General features: G+C 45.0%; 1 protein-coding gene and 2 long non-coding RNA genes across 4 annotated transcripts in view; 1 reads left to right on the forward strand and 2 right to left on the reverse strand.

Annotated features, from left to right (window-relative positions):
* Nucleotides 1-20,690, forward strand: part of LOC102015815 — a 38,550-nt gene extending 17,860 nt beyond the window's left edge. The window contains exon 3 of one of the 2 annotated variants that reach the window (XR_001232752.1): nucleotides 19,034-20,690. This is a non-coding gene — a long non-coding RNA (uncharacterized LOC102015815). The remainder of the gene's footprint in view (nucleotides 1-19,033) is intronic. The other variant, XR_259892.2, reaches the window with a different exon arrangement.
* On the reverse strand, nucleotides 4,346-9,837 carry Tril (TLR4 interactor with leucine-rich repeats). The gene has a single exon (XM_005377483.2). The coding sequence runs from the start codon at nucleotides 9,126-9,128 to the stop codon at nucleotides 6,669-6,671; it is 2,460 nt and encodes an 819-aa protein (XP_005377540.1). The 5' UTR covers nucleotides 9,129-9,837; the 3' UTR covers nucleotides 4,346-6,668.
* A 138-nt stretch (nucleotides 20,691-20,828) lies between the features above and the next one.
* LOC102015298 overlaps nucleotides 20,829-22,794 on the reverse strand; it is a 16,764-nt gene continuing 14,798 nt past the window's right edge. Inside the window, exon 3 of the long non-coding RNA XR_259890.2 lies at nucleotides 20,829-21,427. This is a non-coding gene — a long non-coding RNA (uncharacterized LOC102015298). The remainder of the gene's footprint in view (nucleotides 21,428-22,794) is intronic.

Consider the following 22,794-nt stretch of genomic DNA (forward strand, 5'->3'; position numbering starts at 1 on the left):
CATCAGCACACGAATGCATAAAGAAAATGTGGGGTTTACACACCATAAAGTATTACTCTGTCATAAGAAGGATAACTTGAGTCATTTATAGGAAAATGGATGCATCTTGAGACCATAATATTGAGTGAAATAAATTTAACACATAAGCTTAAATATCATGAGATTACTATTATATGAGAAACCCAAAATATAAGAGCAATATAAAAGATAGGCAATAGGAAGTAGGGAAATAGATCTTTCACAGATAGGAAGGGAATAAAGAGATGGAGGGAGGGGCCAGGGGAGAGGGAAAGAAGATGAAAAAGAATGAAGATGTGATATGTACACATGCCAATCCTTCACAAGGAATGTAAACATAATGCACTTCACATATGTACTAGTACAAAATAAAAAGTAAAAAAATAAAGTAATGAACATGCTATTTGACATATCAAACCACACAAGACTAGAGAAATTTAAAGTTTGTAGTGAACTGATTACAAAAAGAAAACCCAAACTCAGAAGAAGCAGCGACTCGATTGATTCAAATCCTCACAATGTGGCCTAAAAGAAGAGTCATGCAACTGTTCCTCTCTGTCTTAAGGGAAATATTGAGAGATAAGGGAGAATTCTTTCTGATGTTTTTTCTCAGATAGGAGAGGCAGGGGAGAGACAGAGAGAGAGGGAGACAGAGAGAGGGAGACAGAGCCAGAGCCAGAGCCAGAGCCAGGGCTAGAGACAGAGACAGAGCGAATCATAAAGCCAACAGAGAAAAATATTAACAATTGGTAAAGAAAGATGGGTAAATGGTGTACAGGAATGTTGTGAAAAGAACATTGTAAAATATAATCTTGCATCTTCTAGGGAAAATTTGAAAATTTTTTTTGGAAAGAATCATAAAAGAGGTTAAGTGATGAAACTAACAAGTTACAGGGCAAACGCCTAAGTAGAGTTAAGCACAAGGCACAAACAAGAGGCAGTGTGTGTGTGTGTGTGTGTGTGTGTGTGTGTGTGTGTGTTCAGTAGTTAAAGCAGAAATGGAAAAGTCACAATATCAAGCAAGATGTGAGATGCAATGTGAGTATACGATGAAATACTTGGGTAAAGCAGATGAGTGCTTCTCAGAGACGGCCACTGACTCTATAAATAAAAGAGTACCATGGATAGAGTAAAAGCATGTCAAAGAGCCTTTGCAAATAAAATGGAAGTTGAGGCTGCTGTCTTTTGCAGAGAAGCAGAGAGCTCACTGCTTTGTGGATACCCTGAGAGATAAGGTGGAGGAAGTGTGCATAGGGGTTTAAGGACACATGAATACTTGTGATATCTGCCAAGCCCCAAAGAAGCAGTAAAAACTTCATGCACCAAGTCAGCAAACACTCTGAGCAGAATAACCAGAAAATATCAAATGAACAAAAGTTTTTTAAATGCACCTCTGCACCTCCACCCTCAATACATGTAAATCTACAATTCACACCAACAGCATCTATATTTGCACGCAACAATACATACATACATCTCACAATCCACACAGTCCACACAACACACATACCAGCAGTACGTATGAAATGATAGGTATGGTTACCTAAAAACGACAAAAGATTTGTCACTGGGTAAAAAGCCAATTCATGGCATCTAGTAAAGAAGTAGGGGGACACAGGAGGCAGAGCTGCAGATAAAGAGTAGAGGTCTATTATTCTTGGATTCCATATTTGTGAATTCACCTCACCAAAATTTGTCTCCAGAATTAGCCCTCTACAGCACTTTCGGGTCATTTGCTGACTGCTCCCGGAAGTGAAAATTTCGAGTTCCTGGTGCATGCTGTGATCTGAGGTCAAACCACATTCTCCCTTCCTGTTTCAGCTCCTGTACTATTAAAAGTGTCCTCTTTGCAATCTGCTTAGTGACAAAATGGAGCATTTTTGTGCTGGATGGTTGGTGAGTTTGGAATGTGAAAGGGGCCCCTAGGCACAGTATCAAAGTGTTGCCTGTTGTCCCTTAGTACAGGAAGACTGCAAAGTGTTTTAGGATGTGTCTTCCATGTACTTTGTGATGGTATGAGTTACAGTGCCCCTAACCACGAGTTCCGTGTTGATAGGTCAACCATGTATGTTAAATGTCTTTCAACAGAAATGCATAAAATTGATTATGAATTGAAAGGTGACCAGAGGTTTGCAGGAAACTAACTCTGTCTTCTCTCTGGGAGTAATGGTTTCATACTGGCTACTCCAGTGTGTTCATGGAGGTGAACCTCAAACAAGAGACACCTGTACTTGGTTAGAAAGAAAGGTACCCAATTCAAAGTGGGTTTGAGGACACAGTGTGAGGATGTAATCTAAGGGTTGTGTCAATGGAGACATGTAAGGCTGAAAACAAGCATCACAAAATGTTAACCGTCATTGAATGGTGTTGATGTGTGTGTTTGTTATTATTGGTAGTTATTTTAATTTCCTGAAGTAAAAATCCTTAGAAGGATACCACATCAGGAGAGAAGGGACTACAAGGGTGAAACTACGACTAAAAATATTTCCACACACTTCAGTATACATTCCCTAAGAGCTATGTGTGAAATCAGATGCAGGCTAAGCATTACCTCATCAAAGTAATTTGGAAAAGGGAGTAACTGTGACAGGGCCAGAGCGAGCCTTCATACACAACAGTGCTGCCCTGTCTCTGCAACAACTGTGGCACAGTACTAGCATTATGAGCTTTCATCAGTTTGAAAGAAACGTCCTGAATTTACATAGTGAGGAGATGTTGTAGTTTGAAATGCTGGTGTGTGATAGTTTATTTCTGTCTAGCAGTTAAAATCATTTCATAGCCAAAGTATAAAGCCATGATGCCGTGTCAATTAGAAATCACAGCACCCATAGTTTAAATGCTCTCAAAGAGATGTAATAGGATAGTTAGGTACTCTGCCCTAAGATAAAGCAACAGGAAGATCACCTTCCTAGTTATTCTTTTGTAATTATTGATAATATAGCCACGTATAATATCCAAATATCCCAGTTTCTCTATTCAAAATGAAAAGAATACTATTTGCCACATGAATGAGAAGGAAGAAGGGGCCTGAGATCTCTGGGAAAAGAACACTGGTGCTTGCAAAATATTCCAGTAAAATACTGTGAATAAGTTTAGCAAAGGGGAGGCAATGCAGACACAAGACTTTATGCATCCTTAGTTTCAATCTAAAGCATGAAAGAACTTATGGCAAGAACTTCATAAACACAAAAATGTCTGTCAAATACTACTATATTCACTGTTTTTGAATCATGAGGAAGTATTTCAAGAGCTATCATTCCACCCTGAATTATAGAAGGATCTTAATCAAGTACAGGAAGGGGAGCGAAGGGGTTGCTGTACTCTCATTATCTGAATTTTCTGACTGGTTGGAACTTAAGCAGAAATGTCTTGCTTCTGAAACTTCATAAATGGATCACCCAACTGCTTGGCCACTGTTTAGGAGACCACTATTACTACTGACACATTTAATATCTATTGAACAGCCATAGGATAAATGGTGCTGTTGAACGCTGTTTATTACTCTAAATCCATGTGATGCTTTAATTCTCTGAGAACAGTGAAGGTGCTGATCCTAGGTTTGGAATTTTGAGTAAATCTTGGGCACTAAAAATGCCCTATTGTCATTTATCTCTAAGTCTTAGAAAAGAAGGGGAAGTGATTAAGTACAAATACCAGGTCTATTTCAATACTTTCTTAACATACAGTAAGTGCCCATATTGCTTTACTTTGGTGAAAATCAGGGTGTGGCAAAGTATTGAAGACCTTCTGCACATGTTATTTATTACATAGTAACACGGAAAATTCTCTCCCTCATGGAAGCAATAATCCCAGTTTGAGCTAAGGGTCACACTATATTCCAGACTGCCAACTGGCTCTTTAACTGACTACTCTTAACTCATACAAAAGCATATCCTTTTTTCTTCAGGAATTTTATCTCTTCATAATATTTGTAAGGGCAAACATGATCTCCAACTCAAGATAATTCCTTTGTATTGTTGACTATGAGAGTCAAAGAGTTTGACTTTTAATCCATTTTTCTTAAAATAGGCAACACCTGCTGAGACCCAGTCACTTTTCCATCACTGATGTTCAACAGCATTTTCACACTTCAACTGACCATCAGCCTTTAGAGCCATCTCACAGTTTCTTTGGGTATCATCACACAGCCAGCTATTTAAACTAACATTCATACTCCACCATAGACGTGGAAATGTAAATCAACACTGAATGAGGACAGAAGGGCTTCAGGTTTACATTTCATTTTCATGGATGAAAGCTGATGTGACAAAGTGGATCATATCATTAGGAAAGTATAAATATTTGGAAATTCCAACAACAAAACATCTTTATATTAGTAAATGGGTTTATTGACATAACTGAACATAACAATGTATAACATTTATCCATTTCTCACTGAAAGACTTTCCAGTGAAACTATTTTAAATAGAACACAGATCCAGGAATTTGGCATTTTCAGTGATGCTCTGCAGTTGAAAGGGTGGGGGGGTATACAGAATTAGAGGTCTTTTCCAGATTTTCAATGGGAGTCAATATTCCACTGATGTCTAAAAGAAATAGCTAAGAAAGGGAATTTTACTAGGCATGAAAAAAAGCCAGAAATATGAAAGGTGCCAGATAGCCTCCTGGTAGAAAATACGAGGTCAACTCTACCTCTCCCTTGTACCCATATGCTCTGAATCTAAAACAAGGCCCGGCAGCAAACAAAGAATGACAGTCTATTTCCTGTGGTTTATTAAGTTTGGACTACACAGATAAGACTGCCAGAAAAGCAGCTGTAGTTTAAGTGATCTGGACATTTACTCAGCTGAACATAAACAAAGACCAGCTAATTTAGATCCCTGGATCCCTGCTCACTGGTTGGGATGGGGGCAGGCCTGACTCAATCTAGGCCAAACGTAAGTGGAGTGAACTGGGTTGAAGGACCCCCCAGACTGTGACGGATTCCCTGAGACACCAGGACCCTCAGGGCTGGTGGCCCTAAACAGACGATTGACTATTAAGTCTTAGCACCTCTGTAGTGGCCTCCACGGTGCTCCACTGCCAATAAATCCACAGCCACAGTAAATATAACCACAGTGCACACCCTCTGAGTGACTGTGTTTTTAGACCACACACAATTAGTAATGTAAACCCAACCACTACATTTAGTGATAAACATGTACTTCATAAATATCAGGGAACAAAACTATCCTAGACAGCTGAAAACACTGAAGAATCAAAAAAGTCTAACCCTAAGTTTAAAATAAAAACACTGAAAAGAAATACTGCAACTATTTACTAAAATATTCAATAACACAATAAAACACTGGGTAGTGGAAGGATTAATCTGAAAGATATATAATCATTTCACAGTGAGGTTTAAGTACTCATAACAGTCTTCTGGTTTTAGTAGCAACAGACACCCACTGATGTGTTTCTTTTCACATTTGTTTTCCATAATTTCTTCCTGTCTTCTATTTCATACAAAGAAGGGGATTAATGTGGTCAAAGACTACACTATCAATTCACAATCACCTCTTATTTTGCCTTTACTTCGCTGGGCATCAAACCCTGGGCCTCACACACACATTAAGCAAGTGCTCTGCACTGAAATACCCCAGCCTGGACAACTCCTTCTGCTTCCCCATTAGGAAATTACCTTTATCACTTAACTGTGACTCAAGGGAAGGAGGCACCGAGCTGAGTGTCACTGATCAAAATGGAACAAGCACATTACATTTATTCCCATCTGGACACACTGTCAGAAACGTGGTAAGTGAGCTGGAACTCCAGAGTTCCCTAAGGGGTCATCAGTTAGAGACATAGTACATTCTTTTATCAAATCTGGCATTGAGATTTCCTTTTCCATACATAGGTTTAAAAAATAAAATTAAAACCACAGGAATAACCCTGATAGAGAGGTCTTGCATGCAGCCTTCTCCTGAGAAAGTATGTAAGTTTTAGTTACTGAACGTGCTTATCTTGTTCATGTTAAAAGGAAAATCGTTGAAGGGCCCAGTCCAACTAAAACAGTCTTTGAGTTTATGGGTCAGTTTGTTAAATGTCAGAGCTCTTCACATTGTTGAAGAAAATATATTGTCTGTTATTACTTAACCTTACGGTTTCCTGAATGCTCTATCAGTCAACATAAATGAGTTGCGAGGTGAGAGTGTTCCCACCTGTTTACAACAAGCTCCTTGGCAGAGACCACCAAACCAGTGGGGTCAGTTGCCAAGCCTCCTTTGTAATGGCGCTAAGTTCCTTTTTCCTTAAATAGAAACAAAACTCCTGTTTTGACACTGGGCAAACATAATGCACGCACCAGAATCCTTCTGCCCATGCTGGGGGCACAAGAATTCCCACCTACCCCAAAGGAGGCCAGATTACCGCACTGCATCCGATACATAAGCCATCCCCTAGCTGCACCAAGGCCTCCTACCTCTGCCCCCACATCCACTACTCCCCTACCATTCCCCTTAAGCACCAAGTACTATCCATTTACTTCACAAGTACTGACTAGTGAGTGGCTCTCTGTCCCCTTGGCCTCTCTGGCAAATGCACAAGAGGGGAACAGATTTTATAAAATAAGGCTTTCCCCTGAGGTGGGTTGGAGGGGCCGCAGAGAGGCTCTTTAAGGTCAACGAGATGGTCTCCCGGCAGTCCTGCATCTAGTCTGCAAATCGTTGAAGCAGGTGGTCCTCCCGCCTCAGGCTGCCACCAGCGCCACCGCCAGCATTGTCCATAAAGCGTTCGCAGGGGAACTCGATGAGGTCAGCCTCGCTGAGTGCGCACACGGTGGTGCGCGGCCGGTGTGACTGAAATCCAGAGAAGTCGGCAGAGACTCCGGTGCCCATAGAGCGGAGAGGCCGTCGGGTGGAGTACATGTGCCGAACGTGGACCGGGGCCCCGCCCTTCCGCCTGGCCCGCAGCTTCCTCCGCAGCCAGCGCGACCCCCAGGCCGCCAAGGCTAGGAACACCAGCAGCGCGTTGACGGCCAGCAGAGCCAAGGTCAGCAGCTGATAGTCGACGCCGCTCTGACTACTAGGCTCCGGCAGGGTGACCAGCCCTGCGCAGTGGTCTCTGGGGGCCACGGGGCAGACTCGGCCCCCGAGCACGCCTTCGACACACACTAGGTAGGGGGTGTCTCCGCGCAGCTCACGCAGCGTGGCCGAGTCGCTGCGCTCGGGCAGGTAGACGAAGCGGTGGAACTTGGGCTGTTGGCCAAAGCGGTCGAAGAGCAGGCGGAAGCGCGCGCCGCCCAGGGGCCGGGGGCTGCGGTGCGCCCGAACCTCCCAGCGCACCGAGGCGCTGTTGGCGTCCACCGCCTCTACCGTCAGGTTGCACAGAATGAACTTATTGAAGTCACAGGGATCGGACACCAGCGGCGGCAGGCCAACCCCGCCGTCGGACTGCGCACCGCGCTCCTGCAGCTCGGCGGCGGCCAGGCGCTGCTTCGGTGAGCGCTGCCAGGGGTCGCGGGCCGGCAGTGACGCAAGGGCGGGCTCGGCCGTCGGGGTGGGTTCCGCGCGGGCGCGGGCGCGGGCGGGGGAAGCGCCGGTCGGACGTCCCGCCTCTGGCTTCTCGTGCAGGTCCAGGGGCTGAGGAGCTGGGCCCATGGCAGGAGCTGCAGAGGGGCCCGCGTGCTGCAGGAGGCCTGGACCCCGCCGGCTGAGCCTTAGAACACTGCGGTTGCTCACGAGCTCCCTGGCGGCCGCGTCCCAGGCCACCCCAGCTAGAAATCGCTCCCGCTGTTGGGGCAGCGGCTGCGGTGGCAACTCCTCTGCAAAACCTCCTGCAGGGGGCGTCATCTCCTCCTCCCCCGCGGCTGTGGGGAGGAGCCGCCCCCTGCTTTCCGCAGTCGCGGATGCCGAGGGCGGGGGATCCGCGCAGGACCCGTTCTGCAGCTGCTGGTCATCCAGGTAATCCAAGTACTTGCCCCGCAGGGCCGGGGGATGGCGACACTGTACGAAGACGGTGAGAAGCCGGCCCTGTGAGTGCCAGTCGCCCATCCAGCGCTTCAGGCCCCGCAGCCGGCAGTCGCAGGTCCAGCCGTTGCCGTCTAGATCCAGCCGGTAGAGAGCCGGGCTGGCAGCGAAGATGTCCCCCGAGAGGGCACTGAGCGCGTTGTCGCGCAGGTTGAGTTCGCGCAGTCGGCCCAAGTGGCCGAAGATGGCAGGGTGCAGGGCAGACAGCTCGTTGTCGCTTAGGTCCAGCGCCTCCAGGCTGTGCAGAGGTTCCAGCAGCGCCAAGGGAAGTTGGCTTAGCCGATTGCCCTCGAGGCGCAGCTCGCGCAGGGCCTCCAACCCCCAGAAGGCCTCAGTCGCGAGGTGTGTGAGCTGGTTGCCCCTGAGCGAGAGCAGGCCGAGGCGCGGCAGGTGCTGGAAGACGCGCGGGCCGAGGTGCTGCAGGCTGTTGGCCGAGAGGATGAGAGTGGAGAGGGAGCGCAGCGGTGCGAAGGTGGCCGCGTGGCGCAGGGAAGGCTGCAGCTCGTTGGCAGACAGGTTGAGGAAGCGCAGCTTGCCCAGCTGGGCAAAGGCATTCTTGCTCAGGAAGCGGATCCGGTTAGACTCTAGATGTAGGTACAACAGGTTGCCCAGTGGGGCGAAGACTGCGTCTGGCAGCGCTTCCAGGACGTTCCCATCCAGCCGCAGCTTGACCAGACTCTCCAAGCCCTCGAAGGAGCCCCGGCTTAGGCGGCTGATCTCGTTGCCATTGGCATAGAGTATGCGCAGCTTGCGCAGTGGGGCCAGTGTGCCAGGCGCGAGTGCCTGCAAGAGGTTGTTTCCCAGGTAGAGCTCCTCCAGCCGGGAGAGCTTCTCGAAGGTCTTGGGGTGCAGAGAGCGGATCTGGTTGTACTGCAAATCCAGCCTTCTGAGCTGCCCTAGGCGGTGGAAGTCGAAGGCGGTGATGTTAGTTATGAAGTTGCCTCCGAGGCTGTAGGTGAGCACATCCTGGGGGCTAGGCAGCGAGCTGGTTTTGGGCACTGCGCGGAGCCCCCGGTTGGTGCACAGGAGGTGCTGGGGGTGCTGGCAGTCGCAGCGCTCGGGGCACACCGGCTCGGCCCACGGCGGGAGCGCGAGGCAGCCGCACACCAAGAGCAGGAAGCGCACGGCGCGGGCAGCCTCCATCGCCGCCCGCCTTGCGTGCTGCGGCTGGATCGACCTCTTAGCCCGCCGGCTTCGTGTCTCCTCTGCATTCCCCTTGGCCTGGCCAGAGTCGCTAAATGGCCTCTTTCGGACTTCACTGCGCAGTCCAGCCCCTCCTCCGCTCTTTGTCCGGTGGCTGGCCCTTGTCTCTGCAGGCGGGCTTCACCGGGCCAAGTCAGGCGGCACAGAGCGCTCCTCGAGCTCCGGGTGCTACTTGTTGCATTTCTGCAGAAAAGTGTTTCTCCGGGTGTGCATCGGGGACGTGGGAGGGAGCAAGCTGTGGTGCTTTTTGTTTGCAGCGGAGCCCGGAGAGCTGGATTCCCTGGCGCGGATTCTCCCTGCCCAGCGGATTCCCCAGCTGCAGGAGGGAGCCCTTCCAAGAGCTTCTCGGGGGCGCGGCTTGGCCGTGGAGCCCCGCGGGCTCGGCCCCCGCAGCCCGCACCTCCTCAGTCTTTCGGGGACTCTGAGCGCAGCGCGGGTGGAACCGCCCGAGGAGCGCAGGCTGCGTCCGGAAGGGACCCAACTCAGCGAGTAGCGAGCAAACCGGGCGGAAATTTCGTTCTTCCCACACGCTGCCCCCCGGGGACGCGGGTGGAGAAAAAGGAGACGGCGGAGGGAGGACAGACCCCGGCAGGGGGAGGAGGAAACACTAACTGGCTCCGCGTCTAGTCAGCCTGAGCCCGGGACGCCAAGTGAGAAAAGTAGGGATTAAAAACAGCTGTACGGGTCGCACACGCAGGGCTGGGGGCGGGGGTGGATTACCGGGCGAGCAAACGGGATTTGCAGACAGAGACCTTTTTATTTTAAGCGAGTACACCAGCCGCTGCGGCGCTGTAGGAGCGCGCTTGGCTTTACCATTTTAACTCGCCGGCTCTCCCAGGTGCGGGCCTGCAGCAAGTTTGGGCAGCGCAGCATTCAAAGGCATTCTCCGGGAAGTTTGCGGGAAAACACAAGGTTGACCGAAGAAGACTGTCCTGTCGTCGGGCCCCTGAAGAGGCTACTTGAGCCTAGTTTTGTGTTGTGGTCTTGGGCATCAATGAGCTCTGGTGGAGGCGAGGCGCCGCCTTTCTAGGAGTTTAAGCTGAGTATTTGCTGGAGCCTGCTGTAGGCAAGAGGAGGAAGAAAGCTCAGAACAGGTTCTGCCGCCATGAAAGTGTCTCCTTCAGATTTTGGTGATTGAGCTCTACTAATTCTTTAGTCTCGGAGTCCTTGGGGAAGGCTGTGGTTATGTTCATATATATAAGAACCTGCACAACCCTATGAAACTATAATCTGTAGGCTCGGCCCCCTGCTTTATACCTGGATTTGCAGTGCTCTTCGGAGTCTTTAGGTCCAGAAGTGCTCGGGCCTGGATTAGTTGGAGGAGGTATGATTTATTATCAGTTGGGAATGGCACATTTTATCAGTGGCTCCTTGAGGGAAGTCCCTACTGAGAATGAGAATGGGCAAGAGATAGCTTTAATGCTGTAATCCCAGCACTCTAGGAGGCTGAGGATAGCCTTTTGCAGCCCAGCCTATTTATTTATTTATTTATTTATTTATTTTTGGTTTTTCTCCAAAAGAAAAACCGGGTACCGGGAACCGAACCGAACTCACGGTACCGGGAACCGAACTCATGACCTTGTGCTTGACAGGCAGGCGCTTTTGCTGCTGAGCTAAATCCCCAGCCCCAAGCAGCCCAGCCTATTTAGTTTACCAACTAAACAACTTGGTAAGACCCTGTCTCAACAAAACAAAACTTTGTGTATGTAGGCTGTGTTGTCAAAAATAACAGGTCGTTCTCACCCCACGGTGTTCAGAAAATATTAATTTTCTAGAAACTACTTTGAACAGCAGCAGGGAAAATAAGAAGACATCCTCACCCCAAGGCTGACATCTGCCTAGTGGAAGCACCAGTACTTCGGAAAGTCAATTAAAACTATAAGGGTGTGAGAAAGCTACAAAGACTTAAACGGTTTTTAATGTAATTCCAGTGTATCATTGCCCCAGTGAGCAATTAATACGGGGAAGTGGTAGAAGCTGGCTTTAAATTTAGAGAAAGATGAGATCACTGGCAGTGTGGGAGCAAAGACGTCATGGGTGATCAGGGAACTTGACTTTTCAGGGAGATGGGCAAAGTAAAGAAGTCCTGTTGGGGCAGTGTATCAACCAGGTTTGCTTGTGATTTGCTTTGAGTAGTGAATCAAAGGTGACTGTGTCACTCTTGGGGAACCGAGTGTGTCTTTTTTTTTTTTTTAACCAAGATGAAATATGAAGTTCCCCAGATAGTTTGGTTTTCAGTGCTTACTCTGAGAACCTTCTAACATCCCTTTAGTTCTTGACTTCTATAGAAGTGTGGCTGCATTAAGGAGGGGACCCACACCTGTGCTATGTAGTAGAAGTTCCCAGCTCCCTTGATCTAGGCCGAAAAAGTTGTAAGGAGGACCTTCAGCCTTTGCCAGCAACAGCAGTGATCCAAGGAATTCAGAGGAAAGACTAATCGAAGAATGCTGACTTCTGAGTTGAACCCAGGTATATCTGGAATGGAGCTGAATCCACCCACAACCTCCAGATAGGAAGCTGAGAGAGGCCTGGTATGGAAGAAGAATAGCAGAAATAAGATCTCACCCCTTTCCTAAGCCTATGCTCTTCCAGACCCTTTGCAGAAAACTTGCAGAGAGCCACTTGAATTTGATTAAGCATCCATCACTTACAGATACCTCTGATTTATACAAAGTTATCAGACCTATCAAAGTATTCAGTATCTTTTACCGCTTGTACTTTGTATTATTACCCAATGTTTAGTATTCCCACCAGTAATCCTGGATTACTGCTGGTGAAATAATGTTGTACATCATTTCATGGCAAAAGATAATTGCTCTTCCATCATGTCCCATTTTCTTGAAGCTCCCCATCTGGTGCATGTAGTTGACACTGTTGACAATGGATAGAGCTTCCCATGCTTCAGGTAACCGTGAAATGTGAACTGTTTCCCATAGGTGTTGCTCACAACTCCACTCAGTTTCAGGGAGAATAAGATTTTGAAATCTACAGATAAAGTGACAACAGAGCTGTGCATACAAGTTTTTTTTTTTTCTCGAAAAGTATGACTACCATCTTTTAAAGGAATGTTCCTTTTTAAAGGCATGTGTCCTAGGGCTGATATTACAAATGAATGATATTTTAATATTTTAAAGAAAATTGATGTGGTATCTTTACAAGCCCCTGTGGCTTCCATTCCTCTAGTGGTATAGGCTCAGGTGCTTAAGTTATTTTGAGGCCATGTTCTCTTTTAGGTATCATAGTGAGATTTTACTTGAATCCAATAGTACTTAAAGCCCCTGGTAGTGAAGAATTGTAACAGCAACTCCAAAATTACATTTGCTTAGAATCCTTATTGCTGCTGATGAGCAGAAGAGAAGTGGTTAGTGAGGACTTGCTTTGGGCCATATCTTAGGATGAGGAGGGGCATGAACAGTTGATAAATACAGAGCTCGAAGTCAGGGCAGCTTAGTGGAGAAGCTGACAATCAAAGAGCAGTGACAGCAGCCAGTGATAGTGATATAGGGGGAAAAAACTCCCAACCTGAACGATATCTGGGACAAGTTCGTGTTCTCTAAATTCGAAGAATGAATTTTAGGAATAACAGAGGTTAAGAGCAGAATATATTTATTAAGGGAAAGAAGGCTTCTGTCCAAGAGAGGGACAGAAGGGGGGCCGAGTGGGGTTGCCCAGGATCTTGTCCTTCTCAGGGATTTTATAGAGCAAAACCATGAGGTGAGGTGGGTCCAAGGTAGGGGGAAAATGGGAAGTCACAAGGTGGGCATGAGGTGGGACAAAACTATGGTCAGCCAATAAGATTACAAGTATAATTGTTCAGGTAAAACTGATTGAATTTTGATCAAATGGGGAATCGAGTCATGTAGCAAGTGGGTGTAAATACAGAACAGGGACTTTTCCTGTAGGGAGTTGGGCCAGTGACCCTTCCTGGCTTTTTCAAGGTAATTGCTACCTATTTAGAATGTCAATCCCTGAGGTCCATCCCTAGGGAAGTATGTGGGCCCATCTGTTTAATCTTTTTTCCACAGCTGGAGGTGTCTCTCTCCCCTACAGTTGCAAGGTATGTCATCTTCCCCACTGGCTCCTCTGAGGGCCTAACCTTGTCTGACTGCCTATAATAATTTTAATATTTCTGTCTAACTCAGCTACCTATAACAATAGGACCTGAGGGATGCAGCCTGGTCAAGGGGCACCTGGCTTTGGCCCAGGAAGGCTTCCCAAGCAGGAGAACTGTGTGCCCAGCTTGGGGTGAGTGGTATTACCTAGCCAGAGCTGAGCGAGCACTCAAAGAAAGGAAGCCAAAAAACACACAAGAGAGAGATTTGGGAACTTCCACCCTTCCATCTTCCTTGTTGGGGTGACATTTGTTAACGTTTGCATTCTTAACAGCATCAGACAACCTAGCTTGAACAATGGCCTGAAATAAATGTTCCTTTGATCCCATATAAGGATTTCACCAGGAAGCTGAACATGTCCTATTTGCACTGCCATATCCAGAGGCATCACTGCCTAAATAAACAACGTGGGTGTTATACAGGGAGAATGTCTCCCTGGCTCTTGCCTTCTAGGTCCTTAAAACCTGTGACAGTGATATCACAGGGTTGCATAAGTGTGGATCGAGCATCCAGACCATGGTATTTACCTATGAGCATATATACATAGGCATCATATAGATATTATACATAGAGCACCACCCTTGACCAGGGCAATGTGGGCTCCCACTCTGTACTCTGTGCTTTCAAAGGCCATATGCCAGTCTTCTGGCAGTGCCGTTCCTCCTTAGAGCCTCGTAGAGGATGTCTTGCCATAGCCCACAGCCCCAACTCAGCTAAGTGTTCCTGGGCCCCTGGAATTTTCTGTGCAATTTTCTAAGTCTGACTGGGCCTGGTCCCATCATTCTCCTGGGAGCTGGTCATGTGACAAGTATATATTCCCCTAGGGCCTCGGGGAAGCCCCAGGGGCTGCTGTGTGAGAAAAAGCTGGAGCTGTATCCTGGATTTCCCTGTGGTAACACAGGAGTGAGAGCTGGAAAGAAGGGCTTGGACCTCTTTTCACCTCAAATAACGAGAGTGGAGTGGAAAGAAAGCATATGTTTGATTTAGAAAAAAACGAGAAAAATTATAGGAGTTTGAAAGAAAGCATGTTTTGGGAAATGTAAACTCTCTATTGTAACATAGGCTAAGCCTAATTTTCTAGGAAAAACAATGCTCTTTAGTAAAACTAAGGGCATAGCCATCTCCATCAAAATAATTTATCTTAACTAAGTGGTGTCTTTGTTAATGGGTAGATCCAGGCTTGATCAGGTTCCAGGACATTCAAGTATTGATTACATTTAAATGTATAATTAGCATAATCACAACTGGAAATTCAGGAGGAGTGCTATTCAAAAGTGAAACAGTATTTTTTTCCCCGCTTCATTTTTGGAAGCTCGCACTTTAAATGTCAAGTGCACTGGGGGGTAGTTTCAGAGGTCAGATGCACAGACAGACGAGTTCAGGCTGGCTTATGACAGGTAAGTGTGGTGTAAGGACTCTCAGTGCTCTTGCCCGGGCATGGTATCTTGGCTTGCCAGGGATGTATGCCTGTGTTTTCCTGAGGAATTTGCCATTTCCTTTGACTTCACCTATAGAGGCATGGAGGATTCCATATCTTCAGTAGCCCCTGGAGCTGTCCTCAGTTGGCCCAAGCAGTGCTTTGGTGCAAGATGGGTTAGGGGAGGATAGCTGTGGCCAAGCTCCCCCTACAGGGGGGTCAGGAGGTAGAGCTGGCCAAGCCTGCTGGAGGAGCAGCATCCTGGAGCTTACCCAGGGCAGCCTGTAGGGATGGCAGCTGTTTCCTCACCCTTGTGAGCCAACACCAGGCAGGTAGTATGGCCCCTGACAAAGATGAGGTAGGAAATGGGAGCTTCCCCAGGGGTCTGTCTGTATGTCAGTAAGTGACCCCTAGAGTTACCTTTCTCTGTGTACATAAGCTCATCTTAATCCCAGCCTGGGAAACAAGTTCCTTTTCCTTGGAGAACTGGAATATGAATGAGACAACTGCTGGTTTACAGAGTATCTGTCAGTGCTCCTTTTGAGAAATACAGGAATGCAGGTATCTGGCTAGGTACTAGCCTTATTAAATCAGAATCTCTGGGCAGTAAAGCCACAACGTCTACATTTGTAAATTCACTAGGTGATTTTTATGCCACTCAGGTTTGAGAAAACTAACAGACAGTACTTCAAAACATCTAGTTATAATCAGGCGATCATACAGGTTGAAAATACCTTATCTGAAATGCTTGGAAACAGGTACATATCAGATTTGGGAGTTTTTGAATTTTGAAATATTTCCATAGATGTTGTTACTGGTTGAGCATCCTTAATCCAAAAATCCAAAATTTGAAATGCTCTAAAATCTGAAAATTTTTCAACAAAAATTCAGATTTTAGTGTTTCAGATTTTGCATTAGAGCACTAGGGATGAGCAAGCTCTAACAGCAATAATGATAATTGATGTTTATGTGGTACATAACTGAGAGCCTCCTAGTGATCTGAGGAGTTAACATAAAAGGATTCATTTGTTTTAGTAAGGTAAGAAACTATAAGGTAGAAACTTGAACATATTAGTTAGATTCTGTTATTGGGACAGAATACCCAACACTGACACTTTGAAGGAGAAAAGTTTTAGTGTAGCTCATGGTTTCAGGGGATTTGGTCCATGATCAGCTGAGTCCAAAGCAGGAACATCACAGCAGAAGGGCGTGGTGAGGAAAGCTGCTTGGTTCATGGCAACCAGGAAGCAGAGCATGGGAGGAGCACCTGAGAGAAAAGGGTGGGACCAGATACGGAACCCAAGATCACCCCTCCATGGCTCACCCAGACACATTCAAAGGGTACTCCCCCAGTCCTCCAGGTGGGTGCCAAAGGCAATCAAACTGACTGTCTTAACCACCCACATATGATTATCTATATTTTACAAAGCAGATCTTAAAAACTACAGGCCCAGCCCATAGAACTTTTAGAACAGAGCCTGCAGACTTTACTTAGCACATCCCAGATATCGTCTGGTAAAAATTTAAGCTTAGGAAGCACTGACCCTTTTAAGGACTTGTTGGGGCATTTCATTATTTTCTTTGTTAGGAGGAAACAGGAGTGAGACAAGACCCACATCTTCAGAGAGCTCAGCATGGCTGAGGAGATGAATATATATACACCAGTGATCCAGGAGGCAGTGCCATCATGGGTAAAGACAATGGAATAGCACTTATTTTTTGAAAGGAAAATAATAGAGACCTAAAACGTTTATAGAAAGCAAACACTCCGTATGTTTCAGGCCCTTTACAATGTGAATGCTCCCAACACTCTGGATTTTTACTTCTGAGGAAAATTCATCAGTCCAAAGAAGCTTAATTATTTGAAACCAAAATGTATGAACAGTTGGTGTATCTATGAGAACTACAGCAAACTGTAGACTCTCTGGAAGACCAAAAAGGAAAGGCAGATGTTGACTAAACATAATGACTTAGGAAATAAGGGAAATCCACAGGCTGTTTATGGTTGCAGTATAGCGTTTGTTTATATGTAACTGAAATTTTATAACAGCAATATAATGTTGTTTTCCCTACAATGAAATGGAGTCAGTAGCCTATGGAAATGCTTCAGGCATAAAAGTATCTTTACTCTTAAGTACTAAAATATTTGTCATCTCTAAGAACCAGACCCACGATTGTGCTTTATGGTACTGCTTTTTACTATTACTTGGATTTCTACATGCTACAGTAATGATATTTATTTACCCATTTACAGCCCCATCAATCTGGAAGGGCAATAGCCTTGCTTTCTTTCATTCTGGGGCTGCTCAGTAACAGATACTGACTTTTTAAAACTTCCATAAAATAAAACAAGAATGTTAATAGTTGTTGGCTTTAGATGATGAGAAAATAGTTTCAATTTCATCCTATTTTTTTCATGTTTTCTCAATATGTATAATTACTGTTTTTCTTTGAAATTTTTTTTAAAATGTAAATGTTTTCATCGCTAGTATCTGCTTTCATACTAATATAAATATCAACTAGAGGAGAATTATTCATATCCCCAATTTTGAGAAGAGGATGCGAAGAGCTAGAGAAGTAGTTAACTTCTAGAACCATCTGCTGCTGCCTGGCAGAGTGTAGATCACCACCTGGATTGTGGGGTTCTGACCCCAGGATTTTTGCAGATGGCCCTTCAGAGACTCCTCATTAGCACTCACTATGTGTACAATGAATGGGGCTGAGAGTGGAGGCGGGGGGCGTCATTCAGAGTGTGGAATGATTGGTACGGTAAGGCTTTGGTCAGTTAGCTGTAGGCACTGACTATGCAGGAGGGACAGCAGCTGTGAATAACCTGCCCAGCTATGCTGTGGTCCACCTCCTGCACAGGGACTCCTCTGTACTTGATTGGCCAGCCTTGCTTCATCCTTCCTCCTTCCTTCCTTCCTTCCTTCCTTCCTTCCTTCCTTCCTTCCTTCCTTCCTTCCTTCTTTTCTTCCTTCCTTCCTTCCTTCCCTCCTTCCCTCCTTCCATCCTTCCTTCCCTTCCTTTGTTCTTTTCTCTCTCCATCCTTTCTTCCTGTCTTTTTCAGCTCTGGGAATGTACCCAGGACTTTTATACTAAGCTACATCGCCAGAGACCCCCTTTCCACTTAAAGAAAAATTTTTTTTGAGACAGAATTTGCTAAGTTGCTGAGTTTTCCAGGCCGGGCTTGAACTTGTGATCCCCCTGCCTCAACTTCCAGGGCAAGTGCAGTGAGATCTGGAAAGGAAAGGAGACAGCAGGGGAGGGGAGGGGACTGGAGGGGAGGAAAAGCGAAGGGGAAGACAAAGGAAAGAGAAGGAGAGAAAGAAAGAGAGAGAAAGGAGAGGGAGGAAGAGGAGGGCTGGGGTAGGGAGGGGATAAGAGGAGAGAAAATGGGAGGGGAAAAGAAAAGGAAACAGAGAGGGAAAGGCAGGGGAGGAGGGGAGGGTGGAGGGAGGGGAAGGATGCACCACTGCACCTGCTTCAATTAGACTTTCTGATTGGTGCTTTCGTTATGTATATTTTTCTGCAATAGTGACAATTTATGTAAGTCTTGAGCACAGTAATAAGGAACAATGAGAAACAACATACAAAATCTTCTGGGTCCGGGTGCTTCCAAGTCACATACTTGCCTAGGTCCAGTTTCATCACAGTCCCTGAAACTTCACAGCAAAATGTTGACGAGATGGGAAATGAGGATCAACCCCCACAAAACATGAGTTTGGTTTTTAATTTATGTACTAAAAATTGTCTCCTACTCTCTTAAATGAACTCATGGATATTTTGAAGGGGATTTAATTCTTAAAAGATTAGCTGGGTATGGTGGTGCATGCCTATAATCCCAGTACTCTGGGAAGTGGAGGCAGGAGGATCAAAATTTTGAGCTCAGCCTGGACAATTTAATGAGACACTGTCTCAAAATTTAAAAAGTTACAAAAAGGCTAGGGACGTAATTTAGGGTCAATCCCCCAGTGCCCCAAAATAAAAATTAGTGTTTTTCTGAGAACTTGATCTGAACCATTATAATAAATGGGTTAAAGATATTTGTAGTAAGCTGCCTCGAAGCAGCAAGGACTACTGATTTAATTGGAGAAAAAGGGATTGCATGCTCCCTAAGATCCCTTCCAGCATGAAACATTAAGAAATCCATTACATTTCTTCAGTGGAGCATCGTTCAACTCATTGGAATTTGATAGTCTTTAAAAGAATATTGGTTTACAGGATTAGTAACTCATCCTGAAATTTTCAAAGATTCATAACCAAAACCTGGATATACATGTGTCAAGCCCCTCCCCCCTTTGTTTTATCTACAGATGTCTCCTTATTATTCAAAAGTCACTCTGGAGCCAAACTGAGGGAAGCATTTCCTTACCATGCTGCTGAAAACTGTGGTTCCATCCTGCCAAGAACATCCTGTCAATCTCAGTAATGGAAATAATCTTGGACAGTTAAGTAATTGGCTATATACATGGTAAATACCCTAAAAGTGTTTGCAGATTTCATCAAAAGCCCAAATATTGTTTTACTTAAAACTAAGAACATGGCAAGAAGGAAATTAGAGGAAGGAAGCATCCGTTCCCCCCCGCTTTCCAGACTCTCTGTAATTTTCTATGACGATTTGCACTTTGATTATGCTTAGTAACGCCATATGCTGGAACGGGATGCAAGATCAAAGACACCAACCACAGCACTGCAACCCTTGCTGCAGGCAGGATCAAATATTCCTGTTGGTAGAATGCTAATAGGTTCGTGAAGACACTCCCCATGGCCTCCACCACCCCTACTTCATTTTCAAAATATAATTGAGAAACCTCAAACATGAATGTTCTTAGCATCTCTTTTATTGTCTGCTGTCACACTCTGCATATTGAAAAGATATTCTTACCACTTACATATTTTGAACTAAGAATATTCAAAACCTTACTGCACATTGTCTAGATTTATAGTATGCATGGTCTTACCAATTTAGGGACTAAGGGCTGGCCTAACATGGCTTTCCTTTTGTTGATGAGCATGCAGATACTTCATCTTGTTTTTTTCTACAATCAAAATTTTCTAAAATGAACATTTATTTTTAACAGTTGAAAATCTTTGGTAAAATTATATTTGATATATATTTGAAATAGTCACTATTCATCTTAATTTATGATTGGTTATATAATTACCTGCTGTACATTGACCTGTGCAATAAAATAGAATTGTGTATGTATAGTTGACTTTTGGATATCTGAAATTCCCAAGCTCAATTGCAGTGGGTATAAATGATCAGCATAAGGTTGTGCAAACCTGTAAGGAGGTAATAGTAGCAGGCAGGATATGTGAAATGGGATCAGAGGGCTCACTGTGCAGAAGCCAATCTTATTAGACTAACACTGGTGCTGTGGAGTGAAGTACTGTGGTGTGAGGGCTGTGCGGTCATAAAAGGAAGGCTCAGGAGATGACGCTGGAAGAAAGGCTGAGTGCTTGGACTTGTTTTCCTTTATATGGAAGTACTTTTTTCTCATGTACAAATAAATGCATATCAAAGACTTGAACATCATTCTCTCAAAATTTCAGGATTTTTTGTTTTAAGGCTGTCTTTTTGTGTAGTAAAGACTTGCCCAAATGGCTCCCAAGTTGTATGAGGATCTCTGTATGTTTCTTCTTTTGAAGTCTCATTAAAAGTCAGTTACCAAATGCAAAAAACAAAAAAATAAAAAGACTATATTTGGTGCCATATTCATTCTTGCTTTTCACATTTCTCTCCTGTTACAAATGGTTTCTCTTATAAACCTTCTTTTAAAAAATCAATCTTGGTAATGGCAATAACCTTGGATAGTCTGTTTGCTATGTATGGTGTAAATATCCCCAAAGCATTTGCAGATGCCATAAAAGCCAAATGTGAGTCATAAACTATGGTATCTGTATGATGAACATGGGGGTAGGAAGATGAGGTCCAGTTACAGTATCTCTGCCCTTCAGCCACAGCAGTCTCTGATCTGTGGTTCATTTTTCTGATCTATAAAAGGGGACAAATCATATTTGCTGAATACAATTTTTAGGAAAATGTATGTGGAAGAACAAAAACATGACAAGTGCTGTAAGAATAGGATTAGTCTTGATGTTGTAACATGCACATCCTTCTCTGTGAGAACCCTGGAGTCCTTAAGGGTAAGACCCACACTTATATATAGCCTCTTATGTCCTGTATAGCACCCAACACAGGGTCTTTTCTTAAACTGTGGGTCTTTAATAAATGTTAGACTGAGCCAAAAGTCTTTGGCTGTTTTGTGCTACTGTAGTGAAATACCAGAGACTGAGTAATTTATGAAGAACAGAATCTTATTTCTCACTATTCTAGCAGCTTATTTCTCACTATTCCATGAAAGGGCTTGAGGTTCATTGTCTGCTGAGTGTCTGGTCTCTGCTCCCAAGAGGATGCTTTGAATGCTGTACCCTCACATTGCGGAATGTAGTTGGGTAGCACAAACTGCCTTTGTCAGACCCTTTATAGAGTCATTTGATCCCATTCCCCAAAGCAGAGCTTTCATGGCTGTCACCTCGCAAAGGCCAGACATTCAAATCCTTTCACATTGGCAACACCTGAGTTTTGGAGCGACCACATTCAAACCAAAGTAAGGAGGAAGCCACATTCTCAGGTTCTTCCAGCTTCCCTTGTAGGTTCTGTTTCCATCTTTTTGTTGTTTCATGGCACTTCTGCAGGTCACCTGGAACCAAAGAATACAGTCTTCAGCAACCAGGTTCTCCAGCTGCTCATATGGACTTAGGTGTGGTGCAGGCTCTGCAGTCACTTCATGCACATGCCAAGTCACTTGACCTTAGTGGGAGTCAGTTGCCAGCCCCGTGTTTGCCCAGAGGGTTCTTATCCTCAGTCATGGCTCTTATGATGCAAAAAGATTATGTGAGGAAAAAGAGGAGTCTCGCTGTCAGTGCCATGACCAGGTCTCAGACACTCAGTGTACAGGAGCACATTTAAAGCTTTGAGAACTCCTGCAGAAAATTGATAAGAAACATCCTAGCGATGGCAGGTAGGACTGTTGACCTGGCTTAAGGGACAGTGGATTAAATTTCTCTCTGATCCCTTCCAGCTTTAAACCTTAAAAGAAATGTTTGCATTTCTTCATTGGAACATTATTCAATTCATTGGAACTTATCAATGATACAGTTCTTTCAATAAGTTGTTTTAGTTAATCTGCATGTTACACAGCAGACAGTGCTTTTCCAGGTTATGGCTGACTGATCTCAACAACTCATGGAATACAACCAGTTTAATATTAATCCACAGTGAACAGGGAAATATATCACAGAGTTGACACCAGTGTTTAACAGACCTGGACAGCTTCTTTGTTTCAACCCTAAGCAGTCAAACTAAGAAATCAATAGACCATTCTTTCCACCAGGATATAGGTGTTAGAACCCCACAGCTGAAAGCACCATTTGGCAAGTTATCAATTCTGAGCTAAATAACTCTTGATGCTTCAACAGTTTAACCACCTGCTAGTGTTTCCTGGGAACTTAGACATTTGGGAAAAGTTCAGTAGTGATCCTTAAGGGTAATTACTCCAGTGTGCTCTGCTGTAAAAACTCCAGTGATAATCAGTATGTGAGTCCCATTATTCCTTGAGGTGGTGGCATGCAAGTATCATCATTTTCCACTGAGGACAGGTGGCTACAAACATCTGCCAGAAGAATAATCATTAATAAATGGTGATTATGGACAGGTGGTCATATGCCAGGCACAGTGCTAAGCCATCTACAAGCAATAAGTCATTTAATCCCCAAGGACTCATGAGGAAAGTACAGTTATCAATCCCATCACATAGATAATGTGATTGAAGTGAAGAGAGGTTAAATAACTGCTCCAAGGTCACATTGCCAGAAAGTGACAGAGGTGGGACTTCCACTCACATTTTGTGAAGATTCATACGTATGCTTTTTGTATGAATCTTTGGCCAGAGTGTCCTTGTCATTGCTGGAGTTACTTTTGGGTATAACATCTTTTTTAGAAGAAATCACAATTCTGGGCAACAAAGGCAAGTCAGGGGGCACACAATCCCTGACCTGAAATTATACT

This window comes from Chinchilla lanigera, unplaced genomic scaffold (assembly GCF_000276665.1).
Source record: "Chinchilla lanigera isolate Chin_1 unplaced genomic scaffold, ChiLan1.0 scaffold00009, whole genome shotgun sequence".
Classification (NCBI taxonomy): Eukaryota; Metazoa; Chordata; class Mammalia; order Rodentia; family Chinchillidae; genus Chinchilla; species Chinchilla lanigera.

What these genes read in the sequence shown, in the direction of transcription:
- Tril (XM_005377483.2), bottom strand. Translation starts at nt 9,128, where the DNA reads ATGGAGGCTGCCCGCGCCGTGCGCTTCCTGCTCTTGGTGTGCGGCTGC.